General features: G+C 49.3%; 2 protein-coding genes across 4 annotated transcripts in view; both read left to right on the top strand.

Moving 5' to 3' along the window:
* The window catches only part of TLL2 (tolloid like 2), a 148,288-nt gene extending 129,961 nt beyond the window's left edge, over positions 1–18,327 (top strand). For 2 of the 3 annotated variants that reach the window (XM_028826714.2, XM_015147840.3), the window contains 5 exons: positions 3,813–3,938; positions 6,087–6,214; positions 9,105–9,318; positions 12,634–12,884; positions 14,707–16,901. In XM_028826714.2, coding sequence (XP_028682547.2) covers positions 3,813–3,938; positions 6,087–6,214; positions 9,105–9,318; positions 12,634–12,884; positions 14,707–14,841 — 854 coding nt within the window. In that variant the 3' untranslated portion in view covers positions 14,842–16,901. Of the gene's footprint in view, positions 1–3,812; positions 3,939–6,086; positions 6,215–9,104; positions 9,319–12,633; positions 12,885–14,706 lie in introns of all 3 variants that reach the window. The other variant, XM_015147839.3, reaches the window with a different exon arrangement.
* OPALIN (oligodendrocytic myelin paranodal and inner loop protein) overlaps positions 1–18,858 on the top strand; it is a 237,139-nt gene that overhangs the window by 197,535 nt on the left and 20,746 nt on the right. The gene's annotated exons all lie outside the window — the stretch shown is intronic.

Raw genomic sequence — 18,858 nt, 5'->3', positions numbered from 1 at the left:
CTTGGCCCACCTGTCCTACCAGCCACATTCCCTCTGTAGGTGCCCTGTGCTGTGATCACGAATAATCCCCCCACTGTTCCCCCATGCCATCACCCTCTACTCCTAAACCCCCATCCCATTCTCTCTTCATACCCCCGCCCCTGTGGCCTTCCCTCTCTCTGGAATATCCTTCTTCCTTCGCTACTTAGGAAACTCCTACTTCAACCTGAAGACCCACAATGCCACTTTCTGTAACATTCTCTGGCTTCATCTTATTCCTCTTAGTCCGTTTTGTGCTGCTATCACAGAATACCACAAACTGGGTAATTTATAGTGAAGAGAAATGTATTTGGCTCATGAGTCTGGAGGCCGGGAAGTTCAAAATCAAGGGGGAACATCTGACAAATGCCTTCTTGCTGTGTCATAACAGGGTGAAAGGCACCACATGGGTGAGAAAGAGCAGCAAGGGGGTCAAACTCATCCTCTATCAGGACCCCACTGCTGCAATAATGAGCTCTCATGACCTAATCACATGTAAGGGCCTCATCTCTCAACACTGTTGCATTGGGGATTAAGTTTATAACACATGAACTTTGGAGGACCCACTCAAGCCATAGCACCCTCTTAGCACATTGATTGTTCGTTCACCAGTGTTCCCACAGCACTCTCTCCTTTCCTTCCATTAGGGCTCTTGTCACCAGGGCCAGCTCCGTGGGCCTGTGGCCTGTGCAATAGCACAGAGCCTGTTCTCAGAAGGGCCCACACTGGTTTGAGGTTCTGTTGTCATCATCTTGAAATTCATGGCCGGGCACGGTGGCTCACGCCTGTAATTCCAGCACTTTGGGAGGCCGAGGCGGGCGGATCATGAGGTCAAGAGATCGAGACCATCCTGCCCAACATGGTGAAACCCTGTCTCTACTAAAAATACAAAAAATTAGCTGGGCGTTGTGGCGGGCGCCTGTAGTCCCAGCTACTCGGGAAGCTGAGGCAGGAGAATCGCTTGAACCAGGGAGGCAGAAGTTGCAATGAGTCGAGATTGTGCCACTGCACTCCAGCCTGGGCAACAGAGCAAGACTCCATCTCAAAAAAAAGAAATTCATAATAGTGTTTAAACAAAGTTCAAATCTTGTGCTGAGCCTTGTAAATTGTATAGCAGGTCCTGCATGTCACGTCATATTAGAGTGTGAACTGTTTACAAGCAGGAACTGTATTTTGGTTATCTTTATAGTCTTAATGCTTGGCATAGAAACGACCAAATTATTTGTTGATTTTATACATACCCAGAGTTCCGTCTCCATGGGTGTTTTTGGCAGTCTCTCATTGAGCAAGTCAGGTTTTTTGTTTTGAGTGTCTGCTGTGGGCACAGTACACTACTAGGCTCAGAGCTGTTGCCAGGGAAGTGCTCTCAACCCTGGACAAGCTTACATGCCAGCTAGGGAGGCCAGGGATACACACCCTGCTGAGTCCCAGCCTGGAGCACTGTGGGGTGGGCCGCTGCAACAAGGGCTAATGTTTGAAGAAGAGAAGCCCATGGTTGCCTGGAGCAGTGGGTGAAGCCTTTTTGCAGGATTTGGGGTGGTCTAAGCCAGGTTTTAAGGGATGGAAGACATGGAGGTGGAGATAGGATGATTAGAGAGAAAGTACAGGGTCCCCAGTAGGGGAAGCAGTGTGAGCACAGGTTAAGGTCTCAACAGAGCACAGAGACAGAGATGAGATGGGCCTGCATGGAGCCCTGACCCATGCTGGGAAGCCAAGGGCATGAGATGGGCCAAGTTGGGGAAGGCCAGGTCATGAAGGACCTTAAACGCTGGGCTGAAGAGTAGGGACCTGATGAAACAGGAACGGGGACTGTTTGCAGGTTCCTGAGCAGGGGAAGCCTAAACTTGTCATCTGACCAAGCCATGCCAGGCAGTGTGGAGCTGGGAAGGCCAGGCAGCTGGAGGACCAGGGCAGCAGGGCGGGCAGGAGCCACCTCAGCGGAGGATGTAGCAGAGCATCACAGGCAGGGCAGCTCCACATTTGCAATAGGAAGCCACAGCACAGGGGAGAGGGTCAGAGCAGGAGTGAGGACCTATGAGTCATCTGCAGAAGGACTCAGAGGAAGGAAGGGAGAGAGGTGGGTCAGTGCTGGGTGTTGGGCGGCTTCATCTCTTCTGCATTCTTTTTTTTTTTTTTTTTTTTTGAGACAGAGCGTTGCTCTTGTTGCCCAGGCTAGAGTGCAATGGCGCGATCTCAGCTCACTGCAACCTCTGCCTCCTGGCTTCAAGTGATTCTCCTGCCTCAGCCTCCTGAGTAGCTGGGATTACAGGAATGTGTCACCACGCCCAGCTAATTTTCTATTTTTAGTAGAGACGGGGTTTCTCCATGGTCAGGCTGGTCTCGAACTCCTGACCTCAGGTGATCTGTCCGCCTCGGCCTCCCAAAGTGCTGGGATTACAGGTGTGAGCCATGGCACCGGGCGTCTCTTCTGCATTCTTAAAGGGTCTTACAAGGGCTCTTACTTGTCCTGATGACATAAGCAGGTAAAATACAGTGTTCGAGGAGACATTAACCATGGTGAACAAGAGGGTGTAGAGAGTGGACGAAGACAGGGCTGACCCCTAAAGTCATTCCGGTGATGGCAGGGAAGCAGGGGAGGGAGGCTGATCTTCGGTAAATGCAGGAACAAGCTGGGTTAGGATAGGGCTGCATACAAGGACCACAAGCGTAACAAGGGCCAGCACCTGAGTTCTCACATAATAATTATGCAGCTAACACTGTGGGCTGGGTGCTGCTTTAATTAATTTGCCCCTCCCAACAACCTGTGAAGTGAGGATACCATTACTGTCTCCATTTTACAGGAGAGGCAACTGAGGCACAGAGGGCAGGAACTGTCTATGGCCACAAGAGCTGGAAGTGGTGGGGTAGGGCTGGCCCTCTGCTGTGTGTCCAGCTTCTCCACGTGCAGAGGGCGGTGTGGAGTCGTGGCACTTGAGCCCAGGCCTCGGGGTCAGCCATAGAGGATGCTTGCTCACTGAGTGACCTTGGTCACATTAGCCATTCTCAGAGTCAGTTTCCTTACTTGTTTTTGTTTTGTTTTGTTTTTGAGACGGAGTTTCGCTCTTGTTGCCCAGGCTGGAGTGCACTGGCGTGATCTCGGCTCACCGCACCCCCCGCCTCCCAGGTTCAAGCAATTCTCCTACTTCAGCCTCCCAAGTAGCTGGGATTACAGGCCTGCGCCACCACGCCTGGCTAATTTTTGTATTTTTAGTAGAGACAGGGTTTCTCCATGTTGGCCAGGCTGGTCTTGAACTCCCGACCTCAGGTGTTCCACCCGCCTCGGCCTCCCAAAGTGCTGGGATTACAGGCGTGAGCCACCACGCCCGGCCAGTTTCCTTACTTATAAAGACTGGCAGATAGAGAACTCCCTCCTAAGGTTGGATGAGAATTAACTTAGATAATGCATGGAGTGCTTGGGACTGTGCCTGTTCCATAGTAAACATTCAATAAGTAGGAATTACTGTCATTATTGTTACTACTGTGATTAATACTAGCCTGTCCTTCAGGGAGCTCCTTGTTTTGAGCAGGGAGCAGGGCCAGAGAACAGAGAAAAAGTACTTGGAGAATCCAACACATACCAGGGCCAAGTGCTTGGAAAATGAAACAAGTAGATATGCAAGAAATCTGAGGTGAAGATGTTCCTGCTTCACTCCCCCAGTGAGGGAACAGTCAGAGGGGAAGGGGAGCAATCAGAGAAGCTTCCTGGAGGAGGCCGTTTTTAAGTGGGATTCTGAGCCCTGAGGGACGTTCGTAAGTTGGCGTCTCCTCTTAGAAGAGTTCATTGATCTCCCCAGACAAGGACGAGTGTGCCAAGGACAATGGCGGGTGTCAGCACGAATGCGCCAACACCTTTGGGAGCTACCTGTGCAGGTGCAGGAACGGCTACCGCCTCCACGAGAACGGGCATGACTGCAAAGAGGGTGAGGCTGGACCTCCGGTTGTTGGGGGGTGGGCTGACCTTCGCCACACCCCAAACCCCTGTGAGCATGTGCATGAATGAGGGGCTGGGGTGAGGAGCTCTTCCACTTTCTGAGCTGAGGCCCAGCCACTGCTGTTCTTGTGGGAGAGAAGTTTTCCCCAGGGCATCTCACTCCTTCAGGGGGCACCTGGGGGCCTCAGGTGCTGTAGGCTGAGTTATTTTTGCAAATGATTAAGCCTGCAAGCTCTGGAATCTGAATACCTAGGTCTACATCCTGGCTCTGCCGTTCCTGGCTGTGTGACCTCGGGCAAGCTATTTAACCTATCTGAGCCTCAGTTTTTTCTTTGGTTAAAAGGGTCTGAACATAACCTCCTTCTTAAAATTTTTGTGAGGATTAAAACAAAGTATTTCAGACTCTCTGACACATATTATGCCCTCAAACATCAATAAAGATCAGCCTTTTATGTCTTTGTCATATATTAATTACCATATGCAGGTCCCATAGGAAAATAGGATTTGAAAAGCTTTGCTCCATTCTCCATTCACTGTAGGAAATTCTTCAGGGCCAGGTGGCTTTTACTGTCCACGGTCCAGTCATTCTGGAAAAAGCCTTCCTTCTGTTCTTACCCTGCCCAGTGAAGGGAGTTTGAACACTTATGACAAACACACAGGCTTCCAGGCCTTGGCCCCAGCTGTGAAGCCCTGCAAAGGAAGTCAAGGGTGGAGGAAGATGTGGAAGACACACAGCCCGATCTCTGGAATAAACAGTCTGGAGTTAGGAGGTTTGGCTGGGTGCCGCAGAATCTGGTCGGGATCTGCCTAGAATGTTACAGGAGGCGCTGACATGTCTTCAGGAGGAGGCGGCCACCCTCCAAGCCCAGCCCTAGGGCATGGTCACAGGTGGTGGAGGGGCTGGGTGGGAGGCTGGTGGAAGAACCAAACAGGGAAGGAACAGTCAAGCCCCTGTGAGGCAGGCCCGGGCTAGGACCAGGCTTGCCTCCTGCAGTGTGGGAGAGGACAGGAGGGAGGTCAACTCTCCCAAGTTCCCACCCCTGAATAGTGGCTGCGTTTGTGTGGGTTGACCCCAAGGGCAGGGGGTGTCAGAGCAAATGTCCCAGGAGCTGAGCAAATGTCCCAGGAGCCGAGCCACTCTCCCTCTGGGCGCCTGTTCTCTGTGTGGCTGCAGAGCAGATGTAGCACTAAGCAGAGGCAAATCTCTTTGGACCGTCTTCAAAGCTGCCTCCTCCCCTTCTTCCCCCGGGCCCTCCTCACCTGCCTCTCCAGTTTCTTCAGCGTGGAGCCTCTGTGTTTGTGATACAGCCCGCCGTGCTTTCTAAGCAGTGGTAGCACTGGCCTTAAAGCCAGCCAGGCCCGGTTTGAGTCCCAGCTCCGCCCCCTATCAGCAAAGCACTGTCCCTCTCCAAAGCTATTTTCTTATTTGGGAAGTGAGAAGGACTAAAGGAGAGGATGCATGGAAAATGCTGTCCACAGTGCCCAACACAGAAGAAGAGAAATGCCAGTTATTGGCCAAGATGCCAGGCATCGAAAGAGTTGTGGGACCACTCTTGGCAAATAGCACTGTCACCAGGACACACTTGGTAGACTCCAAATAAAACCACTGAGAAAAACTAAAAGGAGCTTATGGATGGATGGTGCAGTGATGAAGCAGACCTTTGTTAGCCAAGATGCACTGAGCACTCACCATGGGCTGGCACGCCCTAAGCCTTTCCCATGCATTATCTCATTCGATCACATATCACCCCGACTAGGGTGGCACCCTTTTACAAATAAGGACACCGAAGCTTACATAACAGCCCCAAGTCCCACAGATGGCGGAACCAAGACGGGTCGAGGTCCACCCGACCCCACTGCCAGTGCTTTTAACATATTTGCAGGGATAACTGCAATGTGGATAGGAATAGAAAGATAGCCTGGCCCCCGAGCCACAGCCAGGAAGGCAGAAAAGCCAGTGCAAGTAAACCAACACATCCCTGAGCCAGGGGACACCTGATTCAGGACACCCCACCCCACATTTGATAAAGACCCTGAGACAATCAGGAGAGAGGGGAGGAGAACCCCCTAGAATCCTTCTCGTGCTGTCCACAGTGAATGACTTCTCTCTCTGTATGTGTCCCCCCGCCACCCACAGCTGGCTGTGCACACAAGATCAGCAGTGCAGAGGGGACCCTGGCGAGCCCCAACTGGCCTGACAAATACCCCAGCCGGAGGGAGTGTACCTGGAACATCTCTTCGACTGCAGGCCACAGGGTGAAACTCGTGAGTCATTTTTGTAGTTTACTGAGAACATGGACTTGGGTATCAGGCAAATGTGCGTTTGAGTCTCTGCTCTGCCACTTCCCAGCTCTGTAACTGGGGGGAGGTGACTCAACATTTCCAGGTCTCAGTTTCATTATCTGCAAAACATGGATACTAATGAAGCTTACTTCATCCGGCTGTTGTGCAGATTAAAAGAAACAACACACAAAAGCTCTATAGATCACACCTGGGCACAGTGGGACCAGCAGGAGGCAGCATCCACCACCTACATCTGCAGTGCTGTTTGAGATTCACTTGTTTCCAGTTTTAAATTTTTTACAAGACAATATAGTCTCATGATTAAAAACAAGATGAATCAGTACAGGAGGTTGGAAATAGAAATCAAAAGACCCCAGAGCCCCCATTTCCACTCTAGAAATGACCACTCTGAACACATTCTTACGGATCCTTCCAGAAATTTTCTGTGGACAATCATGACTGTCAGTGCACAGGGAAATATATATGTTTTTGTTACTCAAATTCCTCTAATAAAATCCTATTCATATTTTTTCTACAACTTGTTTTTCCATTAGTAATAGGAGACTAAGTTCTTTATGCAAATTCCCTCTTGAATTAAAAGTTCCTCCCCAAGCCTTTATTTAAAGTCTTTTTCACGTATATGATGTGTGGTTTGCACAGTTATTTCAAAGGGGAGTTGAATCTCCTAGGAGTCTCATTTCTCAACCCCCAGGGAGGGACTCCCACATTTTGGAGAATAAAGAAACCCTTTTGCCAGCTGGAGAATGTATTGTACTTCAGGCAGACGGACATTTTTTAAATGGGTTTTTCTGACTGTAGAGGTAAGTAGGATTGACCCTATGAACGGTGGACGGATAACTCAGGGAGAATGGAGGAGAACAGAGAGGGAGAAGTCCATGATCAATGGACTATGGCGCAGGGACTTGCAGGATGTTTGTTGGTGAGAGCCATGAGTGAGGAGCAGAAGAGGCGAATGGGCCCCCAGGGCGTCGAGGGCTGAAGACAGGGCCTCTGACCACAGGGTGCTCCCAGCGGACAGCTCACATGCTGGGCCGCCCGTGGGGAAACTGCTGCTCTGCTAAGAGCGGCTGTCACGGGTCAGCCTTGAATCTGAGTGAGGATCAACTGGAGAGCGCCTTAGGGAAAGGCACTGCTTCTCCAAGACCGCCATCTGCTGGGAAATGTTCGCAATGGCAACATAGAGCCCCGAGGACCGCAGGGGAGGCGCCCTCTGGCGTTGGGAGCGCGCAAACGCACAACGGGAAGCGTTTGCTCGAGGTTCATACTCACACTTGGTAGTTTCCAAAAGGCGTTTCCTCGGGAAACGGATGGTGGATATATTGACTGAGCTCTTTTCGCTACCGTAGAATGTGAGTTGAATACTTCTCAAGGAAGCTGGTGGTGTTCGCTGCATGGGGATGGCGACAGGGCGCCCCATGCACCTCCTGGGAGCTCCCTGCCTGCTGAGCTTAAGGCTCCCTTCCACTGCATGGCCGTCCTGGTGCCACTGCTCCCCTGTCCAGTGTCTCTACCTACCACCTTTGCTCCAGCGCCCCCTATCTCACAGGCGGGAGAGCTCTGCCCACGTGCGTTAGTGTGTGGGAGTCATTCTTCTGAAAGCCTGCATTGCCGTGCTGGTCCTGTTTCCCCCTCCCAATCTCCATCTCCGTGCTGCCAGGCCAGAGATGAATTGAGCACCACCCCGCCCCCCACCCCCGCCCCAGCTAATGTCCTGTGTCCCTGCTCTGTCGTTTGATCCAGGTCTTCATCTGACACCATCCCCACTCACCTTATCCCATCTCCCTTGACGCTGGGGCTGCCATCAGTCGACCACCTACCCAGCACCCGAGGAGCCTGCATTCAGGGCTGAAAAGCAGGCTGGAATGGTGGGGCGCCCCTGGCCAGCATTAGGGGACAGTCCTTAGGGGGAACAGGGAGAAGTGAGGCAGCACAACCTGGTGAATGATAGCAGTGGGGGTTGGAGAAGGCTAGCGGGGGTCAAGTTCAGCTTCATCTGTCTCCAGCTGCGTGAGCTTGGGCAGGTCAGCCAGCTTCTCTAAGACTCATTTTCCCCTTCTGCATGTTGGAAATAATAATAGCTCTTCCTTCCCAGGATCACCAGAAGTGAGAAAATGCCCATAAATACTTGGCATGGAATAAACACTCAGCGAGTGTCAGCCACCATGAAGCTGCTGCCCGGAGCAGCGTGCACCTCATACAACCTCACCAGTGTCATTTGTACTGAAGGATCATGCAGTGGAGTGCACAGGTCAACAGCAGGGTCTCTGACGCCAGAGTGCTAGATCATGGCCCAGCTCTACCAGTGTGAGACCTTGGACAACTCATCTGGCAGCTCTGAGCCTCACTTTCCTCATCTGTAAAGTGGGGATTAGACACATCACAGGGCTGTAAAGATTGAATGAGGTGATACTGGTAAAGCATTTAAAACAGCTGCCAACACAGAGAGTGGGCACTCAGCCCTTGCTGGCTCTTGGCCCTAAGTGAGAGAGAAGCTGTGTGATGGGATGGAAGGAAGACAGATTTGGGCTGTGGGAAGCCTGGCTCTGTTGCTTAATAGCTGTCAAAATGTCAAGCATTTAAACTCTCTGAACCCCTGCTCTCTCGTCTGCAGTGTGGTCATTGTAGCTCATGTAACTACCTCATAGGGCCGCCTGCTGGACCAAAAGCAAGGCAGAGGTTGAGACCCTCTCTACAGATGTCCCCAAGCATCACCATGGCCACACACCCCCTGTACAGCCAACTGGAAGTCTCCCACCCTGCCTCGCCCCTTCCTCTCCTAGAACTGGAGAGGAGGCCCCCACCCCGGCTGAATGTCAGGCCCTTGCCTTACTTTCTGCTCTTCCGTCCCCAGACTTTCAATGAATTTGAGATCGAGCAGCACCAGGAATGTGCCTATGACCACCTGGAAATGTACGACGGGCCCGACAGCCTGGCCCCCATCCTGGGCCGTTTCTGCGGCAGCCAGAAACCAGACCCCATGGTGGCTTCGGGCAGCAGTATGTTTCTCAGGTTTTATTCGGATGCCTCAGTGCAGAGGAAAGGCTTCCAGGCAGTGCACAGCACAGGTACCTGGGGTGGGATACTGGCTTCCAGCTGATGAGCACTTGGACAGGAGACAGAGATATGGTGAAGGCAGGACAAGGACTGCCTTTTATTCTGACCTGGGGAGGGCTAGGGGAGGAAGGTGCGTGATAAAATGTCCTATTAAAATGAAGCATCAGGCTGGGCGCGGTGGCTGGTGCCTGTAATCCCAGCACTTTGGGAGGCCGAGGCAAGCGGATCACCTGACGTCAGGAGCTTGAGACCAGCCTGGGCAACATGGTGAAATCCCGTCTCTACTAAAAATGCAAAATTAACTGGGCATGGTGGTGGGTGCCTGTAATTCCAGCTACTCAGGAGGTTGAGGCAGGAGAATTGCTTGAACCCTGGAGGCAGAGATTGCAGTGAGCCAAGATTGTGCCATTGCACTCCGGCCTGGACGAGTGAGACTCTGTCTGTTAAAAAATAAAAAACTAAAATGAAGCCTCAGCAACCATAGGGAAAATGGCTGTTTTCTTTCAATATCCTTAATTGACACAATTTGAAATGGACAACCCTTTGTTAGTACCCCATTTTTTCCTCCCTCCTTCTTTCCTTCCTTTCTTCCTGTCTTTTAAAAAATATATTTTGGCCAGCCACGGTGGCTCACACCTGTAATCTTAGAACTTTGGGAGGCTGAATGGGGAGGATTGCTTGAGTCCAGGAGTTCAAGACCTGCCAGGGCAAGATGGTGAGACCCCCGCCCCTCACTGCAATCTCTACAAAATAAAAACTAGAAAATATAGTGAAGCGTGGTGGTCCCAGCTACCCTGGAGGCTGACGCAGGAGAATTGCTGGAGCCCAGGAGTTCAAAGCTGCAGTGAGCTCTGATCATGCTATTGCACTCCAGCCCGGGTATTTTGCTGGTGTATGAAGTCCAGAAGTTGGGTAACTGAGTGGTGAAAGCAGACCTTTTATCCCTGTAAGGACCAGTTCTGGAAAGTGAAAAGTGTTTCTGTTCCCCATGATTTTTTCTTCCACTCAAAATGTAAATAGCTGTATTAGGTGCTTTCGTGGGAAATGTATGTGCTTATAACTTATATTATCTACTTTGTTAAGTAGAAGAATGTCAGTAGGAAATTTGGCTCTGCTCTTTAGCCACTAAAATGTTACCACCTGGGACTAGTGCCCACGGAAGCAAATCTGACCCTTTGATCCTGATGTACAATTGTGTCCTTTGTCAGAGCCGGTGGCCACCCAAAGCCCACTCCGCTTCTGTAATGCTGAGTCTGAGCTCACGATCATGCGACCCTGTGATCCTTTTAACAGCCCCTACCCCCAGTTTTTTTTCAGTACCAGAAAATATAAATTAGGTCAAACAAAATGGCAACCAGCATCCTGAGGCAGTTCAGCCTCCCCTTGCACAGCAGAAAACACTGCATGTCAAACTCCCTGAGGAGTTCTAGCTTCTGGTTCTAGCTTCCTCCAGGGAAGTTTAAAAGCCCTCTTGTCCCTGCAGATAGAGACCAGGAGGAACATAGGTGCTTCAGGGTCCTAGCAGGAAATGGGGGCACATTCAGAGTCATTATTTGAGGAGAAGTTAATAAAGGGACAGGTAACAAAGGGGTGAGAGGGTATGGGACACTGTAGGACAGTGAAGCTACCAGAGCAAGGAACTGCAACCCCAGACCCAGAGGATGAGAGGAGGGAGCAGTTCCTGGAAGCTGGAGACAGAGAGGGCTGCATGCAGAGACCCTGTGGCTGCAGCTGTGACCTAAGTAGAAGAACAGCTGTGGCAATCAGGGGACTAAATACCCTGGCCTCTCTCTCCTCCCTCCATCTGATCTGCTGGTGCTCCCATGGCTGAACCTGCAGCAGAGGGCATGAGGGTCACCGATGGAGGCCAGGGGTCCACCTCCCGGGGCCCAGGCAGGTGGGGAGGGTGGGGGCGTCCGGCAGGATGGAGGGGAGGTGTCCCGCCCTGCTCTGTGTTCATTTCATGACCACCCAGCTCTCAGGAATTTGCAATTTCTCCAAAACGGGTTAGACCTGTAAGACATTCTAAGCCAGAGCCAACACAGGACTCAGAATGGGCAGTCAGACAGGACTGGGCCAGGCGGGGCGTGGAGCTCCAGAGGGGCCTCAGAGTGTTAGGAGCTAGGTGGCCCAGAATCTACAACAGTGTTTGCCTGGGCCCCTGGGGGGCATGGAGCACACAGGGGAGGGGCTGTGCAAGAATTTGCCTCCAGAATTTCTGGTGCTTGCTAATCTAGACCAATCTTGTCTACCTATTTTACTTATTTATTTACTTTTATTTATTTATTTTTTTTTGAGATGGAGTTTTGCTCTGTGGCCCAGGCTGGAGTGCAGTGGCACAATCTCAGTTCATTGCAAGCTCCGCCTCCCAGGTTCAAGCGATTCTCCTGCCTCAGCCTCCTGAGTAGGTGGGATTACAGGCGCCCACGACCACACCCTGCTAATGTATTTTTAGTAAAGACAGGGTTTCACCATGTTGGCCAGGCGGGTCGCAAACTCCTGACCTCAACTGATCCACCCGTCTCAGCCTCCCAAAATGCTGGGATTACAGGCGTGAGCCACCGCACCCGGCCAATATCCATTTTATTTTATGTGGGCTTAAGTGTCCAAGACACAAGGTACTATATATAGGACCAGGGCCAACAAGAGTTACTGTCCTTGTATAATAAAAAAGCCAGAAACAAAAAATAAAAATAAAAAAAAACCAGAAACAAAGGCTACAGAATACAAGCCCAGAACCTGAGGGGCAGCTCACCTGTGACACCCACAGGGACCTCAAAGTTGGCCTATGGGCAATGCCCTCAGTTGCAAGAACCAGTCAAGTAGGGTCTGAAGTTTCCAGGGTTGAGGGCTTACCCGCGGTTCCGATGTGCTTTTATCGCCCTCTGTTGGCAGAAATGACAAATTACAGTCAGTCTGTGGGGCGAGTGTGAGCCCTTCTCAGATGCATCCAACCCTTCCAGGGAATAAAGTGGCAAATAGATCCACCCACATCCCAGCGACCAGTGAGGCGAACCATCCATTGGCTCCATGTCTCCATAACTCGAAAAAGCAAAAAGTAGCCAGCTCTTTTCAATGGCATGCTCACGTATTCTCAAGCTGGGAACAGGCGACCTTGGCTTGTAAGGGCCACTTTGCACCCCCGAGGGAGCCCTGACCTGGGAGCCAGGGGCCTCTGTGTACTCCTCCATCAGATGGGGTCACGAGACCACCTGGCCTCTCCTGCCAGGCACGCACCAGGCTCTGTAGAGAAAACTGAGCAGACGCAGGCGGGAGGCACAAGGGTGTCTTGTGTTGAGGGGACATCTCACTTGTCTCTGCTCCAGAGTGCGGGGGCAGGCTGAAGGCTGAAGTGCAGACCAAAGAGCTCTATTCCCATGCCCAGTTTGGGGACAACAACTACCCGAGCCAGGCCCACTGCGACTGGGTGATCGTGGCAGAGGACGGCTACGGCGTGGAGCTGACATTCCGGACGTTTGAGGTTGAGGAGGAGGCCGACTGTGGCTATGACTACATGGAAGCCTATGACGGCTACGACAGCTCAGCGCCCAGGCTCGGCCGCTTCTGTGGCTCTGGGGTAAGTCCCGGAGACGCTGGGGCCGGGGCAGAGTGTGATGAATCACAGCATGAGTTGTGGAGTGAGACACACCCGGGTTTCAGTCCTGGCCACCTCCTCCATCCACTTCGAGCAACGGCGAGGAGGCACGTTTTGCTGAAGCGGAGTGGGAAGCGGGAGAAATGTCAGGAGGCTGGGAGGCAGCCAGGGGACCAGTCTTTGAAGGCCCCTTACTGAGGCAGCCATGGAAGAGCACTTTTCCTTTTGGGACTTTCCCCCTATTTTTGCAAAGTCTTTCCCTCTCCCCCCACTTTTTTTCCCCCCCGAGACGGAGTCTTGCTCTGTCGCCCAGGCTGGATTTCGGCTCACTGCAACCTCTGCCTCTTGAGTTCATGCAATTCTTCTGCCTCAGCCTCCCAAGTGGCTGGGATTACAGGCATGTGCCACCACGCCCACCTAATTTTTGTATTTTCAGTAGAGACAGGGTTTCACCATGTTGGTCAGGCTGGTCTTGCACTCCTGACCTCAAGTGATCCACCTGCCTTGGCCTCCCAAAGTGCTGGGACGACAGGCATGAGCCACCACGCGCAGCTGCTCTCCTCCATTTTTATTTGGCCCCCAGGCTTTAAAAATATTTAATTATGCTTTTATATATTTCTTATATTCACATTTCTCTCCTCAAGCAAAACCAAATGCCAATGAAAATTACAAGTCACTTACTATACACAACAATAGTTGTACTCAAGGTCATCATCAGTGTTCTCATTGTTCACTTTTTCAGTGGGCCTGTTGTGTTTGCTATTTCTCCAGCACCCGACATAGGGCTTGGCATATAGTTGGTGCTTGGTGGGAGTTTGTGCACTGGCCAGTACAGTGTCCCGGTCACTCCCCTGGCTGCACCACACTGGACACTGCCCATACTGGGCACCAGCCCCCTCCTTTCTGTTGCCTCCAGGCCTGGTCGCTCAAGTTTCTTTGCTATTGGCTGGACTTAAATCACATCATTTTGGAGTCACCAGTGCTCCTGTGCTAAACAGAAATTCAAATTGTCATTTGTATTTTTTGAATAATTCCCCATCTTCTTTCACCCTCTAGAAAAGGAAGAATGACAAAGTGGCACTTAGCCAATGCACTGCCTTTGATAAAGTCTTTCCAACTGTGGGGTCTGTGGAAAGGAACCTCTTGGAGGGTCCTGAGCGGTTAACCGTGGGGGAAGCTCACTTTGGCTCCACTAGAACCTCGCAGGCAACAGTCTTGGAATGTGGCTCCCATTCACAGACCACCTGGCAAAACCTTTCTGACAAACGTGGTGGCTCCATCCCAGTTTTTGTCCTTGGAAGGGACAGAGGCCTGAACAATGGTCTTTGTTTCAGGTCTCCTGGGAGACACATCACAATGATGACCCTGGAGTTCGGTGATGCATGGTGCATCCTTTACAATCAGAAGGGCCGGAGCTTGGGTCCTGCCTACCTGGGAGAACTTGAGTCTCAGTTTCTTGAAGTGAAAAATGGGGATAGTACCTGCCTTATAAGGTTGCTGTAAAGTTTACATAAGATCTGGAAGTGCCTAGCACAGCACCTGACCCACCTGCGTACTTAATAAGTAATAGATTCTATATGAGCTATGCACCTAGGATCATCTTTGGAAGAGCAGGGCCTGCAAAGCTCTCTGGAGCAGAATTTGCAATGTTTTCTTTTGGAAAGGAGCTTGTTTGGATGCTCTTCAAAGTCTCTGGTACCAGGGACATATCCTGTGTCCTTGCATAAGATCCTGTCTTGTCCTCCTAATTTTCAACTCCAATCACAGCTAAAGTCCTTCTCGTTTCCCTTTCGCCTTTCCTCAGCCGTTAGAAGAAATCTACTCCGCGGGAGATTCCCTGATGATTCGATTCCACACAGATGACACCATCAGCAAGAAAGGCTTTCATGCCCGATACACCAGCACCAAGTTCCAGGATGCCCTGCACATGAAGAAATAGTGCTGATGTTCTTGAAAGACAGAAACTGAGAATGTTTTGTTTTTGTTTTTACAACAATAGCACCTTGAAAAATCTGCCCTAAAACAGCGTACAGTATTTTTCTCAAACAAAAACTCAGAATCCAGTCTTGGAGGTATATATTTGAATGAAAGTCATGTAAGCTTGGCCAACAAGGTGGAGAGAAAATGTTCTTTTGATTCTGTCTGCAATGTTATCACTCATGAACTGTTAAAGATTAGGATTGAAGTCACTGACCATTCAAGCTATGTTTGTTCATACCCATTCTCCTTGTCACTTGCTCCTATATGGCAAAAGGCCAGCCTTGGGGTTGGCCGTTCCTCTAATCTGGACTTGCTTGCAAAGGTGCCGGGCTGTCTTCTGTCTATGCTGGGCATAAGTGTCTATGCTGGGCATAAGGGATGAAAGCTTGGCTGTGACTAACATATGGCTCACAGCTTTGGCTGGAATCATTTTCTTTCTCTCTGCCAGGGACACGTCAACCAAGAAACCTGAAAATATGGATGGATGTCAGGACTAAAAAAGGCATCACAGTAAGCAGTGTGCACAGAGAAAGTTTCGAGTATGAAAATCATTGTCATGAAGTTAGGAGACCACGAAGCCATTTCTCAGTCATTCACACTCCTTGTCCCTTTGGTTTCCCGCACTCCCTAATTGCACTGGGGGCTAAGGCATTCATTATGAATACAGCAGAACATTTGCTGGCAAGAGTCCTGTCTGCTGAGAAGACAATATTGTGACTCGTCCTGAAAATTTTTCATTCATTGACTTTGAGAAGACTCCACCTGTGCTTGGAATTCCACGGGCTGCGAAGAACATTTCTTCTTTTAGCTTTGGAGGCACTTGCCATGGCACACCTGGACTCCTTGACATCCAATTCAAACTGCATTTGCAAAATGTGCAAAGACATCTTATGAGGGACCAATTCAGGTTCCTTGTGGGGTGAACACTGTTGAGGACTGGTTAATTATAAGTTATGTAAGAATCATCGCCTTGTGGAACAAGTCAATCAGCGACTAGCTTCCTGTAGCCAATCAGGTTAAAGAGTGCGTTGGTAACTTTGCTCTGATTAACTAATATTCAATCACCAACTTGCAATCAGAATTCACAACACTTGGCACTTGTTCTAGAGAAGTGTAGAGGATGATGTTTACATAATTTTAGCACCTCAAAGTATAATTTAAACAGTGAGGTAGTTTTGAATGGCATTTCATTAAGGCATCTATGGGCATTATGAGCTAAAAGCTGTGGTATGTTAGCTTTAAAAGAGTATTTATGTTGGAATAAGTTTTAAATAATGTTTACATAACTGTAAGTCCTGTTTGGTTAGTGTTGAACGCAGGGCGGCACACGAGTGTTTCTGGTTAGAGCCAAGAGAGCTCCCATGCGCCAGAATTCCTTTGGGATGAATCAGCATCATTTTAGACAAAGTATTTGTAAAAAGGTGAAAGGTTATATTTTTTACAGATCAGAATATGGCACCAGAGGACTGTGTCTCATTAAAGTGATTGCTGGGAGCAAAAACTAGAATGATACAAGGAAAGGTCAGAGAAATGCATGGGAATATTTTTTCCTTAAAACAAAAAAATTAAAGTATTCTTATTAATAATATATGTCTGTATATATGTATGTATGTAAAAGATCAGCTGTCAAAGCCTTAATCAATGCAGTGTGGAAAATGCCAATCCCTGGTCCTCGCTTTACTGTGGGCCCTGCAGGATTGGCTCTCCGTTTCCTGCCTCTCCTTTCACCAAACTCTGTTTTCGCCTTTCTCGGCACTGGATTGAGGCTCAGCCTACACGCTCATAGTGTACATATGGCAGACCCTGCCCCACGTGCGCTTCGATACGGCAAATGGAGCAGCTGACCTCGTGGCTCCAATCCCATCTGCCTGTTAGGGTAGATTCCATTTCTCTGATTTTTGTATTTTCTGAGGTTTTATGTGGTCTCATCTTGTCTATGAGAGTTGAAACTGGAACTGGGATACCTAAGATGGCTGTTAAGGTTCTTTCTCCAAGAAAATAAAAGTTCTGCAGTTTTAACCTTTAGAAGTCTAAACAAGATTAACAAATTTCATAGAAAAGTGGGAGGGAGTCAGAAACAGAGTTGGTGCTGCTCAGCAGGACAGTGAAACAATGATACTTCTTTTCATCTCCTTAGCATGAACATTTTCAAAAACACACAGCTTCAACCATTGTCACCATATGGCCAATTTGCAACAATGGGACTCTTATGAAAAACCTTTATTTAGGCCTTCTGTGTGACGTATCCACAGAAAAGACAAGCTCTGATTCAGCTGGGGCTAGCTGGGCCGCTCCTCTGGAAGCCCACACTTGTGGGGGCTTGGGCATGACACGGGTTCTTGCAAAGAAACTCGAGCTGGCTTCACCAGAGAGAGTCCATTCAGCAGAAAGACCCAGGCCTCTGCCTTGGTGCTTCCAATTGCTCAGTGACCTGCCTGCAAGCATCCCCAGAAGCAAACAGCAGAGGTAGAAGATACCGCTGCAGCCTGCTTTGTGCTTTAATTGGGTACCAAGCTTTGGGGATGACACTGAGTTGCAAAAATAGTTTCAGTTCAGAGACTTGTCTTAGGACAACAGGCTAATGAAGGATTTGGGGTCTAGGTTTTTAGCCTGGCTCAGTTCTGGTGTAACCTGGTCTAGCAAAAGCTAAGCCTGGATTGCAGGGCAGGAAAAAATCTGGAATTAACTTTAGCCAGTAGAATTTCTTCAAACAGAGAAAGAGAGGCTGTTCATTGATCCACTATTCCCTCTATTTTCCTCTAAGGTAAATATTTAGAGGTATTTACCGGTAAGGTGAAGTTTCCCCTCTATTTCTATTTTACAATTTCTCTCTAAAGCAAGCTTGTCCAACACATGGCCCAGGGCAGCTTTGAATGTGGTCCAGCACAAATTTGTAAACTTTTTAAAGAAACATTGTGAGATTCTTTCTGTGACTTTTTTTCTCATCAGCTATCGTTAGTGTTAGTGTATTTTATGCATGGCCCAAGATAATTCTTCTTCCAGTGTGGCCCAGGGAAGCCAAAAGATTGGACGCCCCTGCTGTAAAGTTTCATATCACTCACGAATTGCTCAGCTGATTGAAATAATTTGTAAAATCCTGCTAACTAGCAAATTCACAGTGAGTTTTCCTGTTGATTGGGTCCCTTTGATAACTTCCAGATTGATATTGTTAGCGTTCCATTTGTGAATGAATGTTCCTTGGGCTTTAGCAGATGTTTTTAAAGTTTCTTTTGTAGACTGAACTTCTGAACATCAATCCCAAATGCCTAAAAGTTTTCTTTTTAAAAAGGAAAACTGTTTAAAGTATTATATGTAAACATATGGGTATTTTTTATTTTGTGTAATTTTACATTTCATGAAATGATGTCAGTTTCAAAGAGAAAGTGGAGAGGACCTAACATATGTCTCTACCTAGAAAGGATGGTTTCATTAAAGAATGTGGATTTATTGATGTGTCTTGGGTTTGTATTGCTAATTCAGACCAGATGGGTCCTTTTAGTGATAATTTTCTCCCATATCACAAGAGCTTGGGAGAGAGTACTAAAAGGGGGCCCTTCTCTACAGCCTTCCACTCTCTGGTGAGTACCCAAGTGCCTAGCTCCAGAACAGAGTTCACTAATGGACCCAGAAAGTCACGAGCAAAGCTAAAGATGGTTTTCAAATTTATTCCCTTTCTTACACCAAAACAAGCTGAAAATCTGACAACCTGATTGTGAAGATGTCTGCTGCCAAAACCATCCAGATGTGGTAGACATATTCCATTTGCCCCTCAGCTCCCCTCGCCACCCTCCTCTATCTGGACATATCTGACACCCGAGAGACTGAAGGTTTGAGGACTATATCTGACACCCGAGACTGAAGGTTATGACTCCCAGTAGGTGAGCCCCCACTCCCCGTTGGGGGCCCTGGAAGTCCCTCCTTCCACTTGCCACTTGAGGCTTAGGGGTGGTAATGACACCCTGCTTGTCTAACCTTG

The sequence above is a fragment of the Macaca mulatta genome, chromosome 9, assembly GCF_049350105.2.
Source record: "Macaca mulatta isolate MMU2019108-1 chromosome 9, T2T-MMU8v2.0, whole genome shotgun sequence".
NCBI classification, from domain to species: Eukaryota; Metazoa; Chordata; class Mammalia; order Primates; family Cercopithecidae; genus Macaca; species Macaca mulatta.
This window is presented reverse-complemented; position numbering and strand designations above follow the sequence as displayed.